At 40.4% G+C, this 3,956-nt stretch overlaps 1 protein-coding gene across 1 annotated transcript in view; it reads left to right on the forward strand.

Annotated features, from left to right (window-relative positions):
• zgc:110410 (protein lifeguard 1) overlaps window positions 1-1,152 on the forward strand; it is a gene marked incomplete in the record, with an annotated part of 12,690 nt that extends 11,538 nt beyond the window's left edge. The window contains 2 exon segments of the mRNA XM_014003388.1: window positions 309-356; window positions 931-1,152. Coding sequence (XP_013858842.1) covers window positions 309-356; window positions 931-1,083 — 201 coding nt within the window.
• Between the last annotated feature and the right edge of the window lie 2,804 nt (window positions 1,153-3,956).

The raw sequence follows: 3,956 nt of genomic DNA on the forward strand, positions 1-3,956 counted from the left end.
GTTTATGGTGAAATAATGTTCTTTCCACTTCTGAATTATGGCCCCAACAGTGCTCACTGGAACCTTCAGAAGTTTGTGCCATTCCACATTATTACAAATAACTTCATTTCTGGACATTTATGGTTTGATTTCTTTGTATGTATGGATCACTTGGGTTGTTACCGACATCTGGTGAAAATTTTATGTCATTAGCACCTCTAGTAATATATTTACTGAGAAAAATGTTGGCTTGTTCAATACTTATTTTTCCTGCTGTATATTTATTTATTTGAGTGCCTCTGATGAGTTTGTGTCTGATTCTCTTGCAGTATATTTACATCTTTTTCTCCTTCCTGGGAACCCTGCTGTTCTCCTTGGTAAGTGGGCTCAACTCTCACAACAGCAAATGGATGTCTGTATAACACACCGCATTAAAATCAAAAACAAATGACCTTTGAGGGGGAAAAAAAAGAAGAAAGAAAGCAAGCCACATCAAAGACGGCTTAATGTCAGCTGAATGAACACGCTTTGATCCCGGGGCCATGCAGCCCCGCCACCAGTGTTTGTCACAGTCTTTAGTGTAGCTCTGATGTCCTCGTGCCCTTTAATTTCAATTATGCTCTCCGTAGCAGCGGTGGGCTTCATTTTCACAGCCACCTCTCCTAAGTGATTTTGGCATCAACAGCAAATGTTGTGACCCATCCCATCAGCTGGTGGAACAAACGGCGGCGGCACGCAGAGCTGAACTGGCTGTCAGCAGCGTGTCACAACTTATTTTCACCCGCACGACTCTTGACTACCCAATTATTTAAAAGCTGTGTTGTTTATACGCACAACCGTGTCTCTTAGAACAAACCAGACTCGTTCCTGCAGTGGCTTCGGTCTCTTTTATCGCGCAAACGTGCCATCTTCAGACATCTGTGTTACAGCTCCTCGTCTGTGTCTCTGCAGTACCTGGTGTTCGACACTCATCTCATCCTGGGGGGGAAACACAGGAATTACGAAATCTCTCCCGAGGAGTACGTGTTTGCAACGCTCAACCTGTACCTGGACATCACCACCTTGTTCCTCTTCATCCTGCAATGCATCGGTCTCTGCCGCTGATCCTGAACCTCCACCAGCTTTCTGATCAACCATTTTACATACATAAAGAATTGTGTTATTGATTTTAAACTGTTCCTATTATGTAGTGATTAACAACTATTAGTTTTCCAAACTGCAATGATTAAACTATCAGATGCTGCTGACCCCGTGTCAGAAAGCTGAGGCTCCCTGTTGGGCCGGGACCCACGAGGCGATTAGGGTTGGAATCATAAAGCTGTTGTATTCACTTCAGTGGCAGTTCAGTCCAGAACTGTCCCTCGAGATCCAGCAGCTCAGCTGAGTTGACACCCAAACCGATCTTAAGTAAAGAAAAAGCTGCAGACCCGCTGAACAAAAAGTCCAGACATACGTGTTGGATTGCTGAAAAACTGAACGAGGGTGTCGTTTCAGGAGGGATCGAGTCAACATGTGTGCACCCCACATGCCCAGGCATACCCACACGGTGACCTCCGCCCTCCTTATCAGCCTCTGAAGTGTCTGCTGTACAATACAGGGCTTCCCAAACTTTTCCATGCCATGGCCCCCAAACAGCATTAGCGTCTGGTCGGAGACCCCCCTTTCAAACCATGCTACGAACAGAAGTAATGAAGTACAAATACTTTATCTTACTTAAAGGCAGTGTGTAGGATTTGTTGTTTTCAGCGACATCTAGTGGTTGAGTGGTTGAATCATCCTCCCTGGTCCTCCCCCCACCCCCACCCCCCGCTTCCAAACACAAAGGAGGTGCTACGGTGTCTCTCAGGTGTCAAAAACCTTTGATAATTCCAACCGCGATGCCTACCAGCAGCTTCAGGGCTAGTGATGTTTCAAGTGGTAAGATTATGAGCTTTAATAAGTAAAATTATCCCAGCTACAATGACAGACAACAAATAATACATTTATAGTATTACAACTAAAACCGTTTTTGACGCCGCCACCGCAGTTTGTCCTTCATGAGCCTTCGTAGACAAGATGGCGGTGCAAGATGGCGGCTGCCTGTAGTGGCGACCCTCGACCATGGAGATATAAACAGCTTTTTATAAGGTAAAAATAATAAAACAAGGTCTTTGTCTGCAATGATTAGACATGTTTTTTTATTATTGTCATTAGTGATTATCTCATTTTCGGCTAAAATAATTGACAAAATCCTACACACTGTGCCTTTAAAGGAACAGTGTGTAATATCCAGCGACAGCTAGAGGTTGAGGTTCGTTATTGCATCCAACTTAAAACTCATTCCACCAGCCCTACCCACCCCCACCAAATGCAACAGTTTTTCAAGTAAATTTAGGAAATATCATTTATCATAGCAACAATGCCAGACGCCAGGTTGTCGTTACAACACAAATGTTTTTTGATCATGCTAGCCTTTTGTTTGTCCTTTCCAAGCTACTGTAGAAACTCTAAACTGTACTCTGAGATAATTAGTTAGTTAGTTAGTTAGTTAGTTAGTTAGTTAGTTAAAATGGTGGAATAAGAAAAAAAAGAAAAAAAAAGGGTTGGATGCTCTGGAAACTACCTGATAACACTACAGATGTATCAGTTATTTCTTGCAAGTCAATGTTTTTCTAGTCATCAAAGTGTTTTTATTTTATTTGTTGTTGTGTTAAATGCACTTGTGTTTCTGCAATGTACTAAAGATGAAGCTATGCAGGTTGTGGAATATAATTTCTATGCACTATTTTGTACACAGTGTCTGAGCTCCCTGTTAGGATGCTACAGAGATGTTAATTTGTACCACATAAAAAAAGCTTAAATCCTTGTGCTAAAATAAAATTTGTTGCTTTTTCTAATTGGTCTCATAATTGAAGACTCACAGACACTAAACATTTTCTAATTACAGCTTGAATCTTTCACCAGGCGAAACATCACGACTCAATAATCACACAGTAAAACTCAACACGTTTATTGGCGTCACACAACAAACCTTTTTTTTTCTTTCATATAAAGAGGGAATGTATCAAGTATAGACTATGAAAGTGCAAATAGCATTTCAAGAATTAGTTGCTTTACAATAGAAAATCTTAATGAGTTACAAAAATTTATGCATTTTCTTTTTAAATAAGTCCCCTAGACATTACAGGTGAAATACAAAGTAGAAATATTGTGTCCTGTACCCACTGTTAGACCTCCTCTGATTAACACGTCTATTCTTATGGCACTCACAGTTCCACCACTTCAAGCCTCCGTTCAAAACAACTGATCTCAGAGTTAATGTTGCTCAACTAATAAAAAAAAAAAACTTGACTCAAACATTATTCTGTACAAAAACAGAATTGAGTCTTTCAGGTAAAAATGATCACGGTGTTTCACATCATCCGAGTTATTCATTACTACAAATGTGTTAAATACCAGCTTTATATTGCAACTTTCCTCAATTTTAGTGTCTTCAGAGACACAAAGCAAACATACGTCACCTCCTCCTACAGTGATTTTTTTTTTGTTTATAAATGTAGGTCAGAAAGGGAAGGAAAAAAACAGAACCTTTCTTCAGAATATTTGAAATGAAGACATCGAGCGTTGAAACCATCCGTTCAGTCCTTTAGCATCATAGTCCTGGAACCAACTGTAAGTTTCATGCTACAGAGATTCAGATGAAATGATGAAATCGAGAGCTTTGCGTCTGCACACTAGAAACCTTCCGTGAGAGGAATCGCTTTAAGGTAACAAGTGGTTTTGTTCCTGTGTAAATAGCACTCAGAAATATATGAAAAACAATATTTGATTTATGATGACAGACACACAAAGGCACTGAATTTTCACCTCCAGTAGAGAGCTGCTTCAAAACAAAAAAACACACAACAAAACATGGACTCCCCATGTACACATTCATGAATTCTCCATCCACTGACGTGCAGTCGGGGGCGTCTGAAAAGATCAACCAAGAAAAACTG

Source organism: Austrofundulus limnaeus, unplaced genomic scaffold (assembly GCF_001266775.1).
Source record: "Austrofundulus limnaeus strain Quisiro unplaced genomic scaffold, Austrofundulus_limnaeus-1.0 Scaffold18, whole genome shotgun sequence".
NCBI classification, from domain to species: Eukaryota; Metazoa; Chordata; class Actinopteri; order Cyprinodontiformes; family Rivulidae; genus Austrofundulus; species Austrofundulus limnaeus.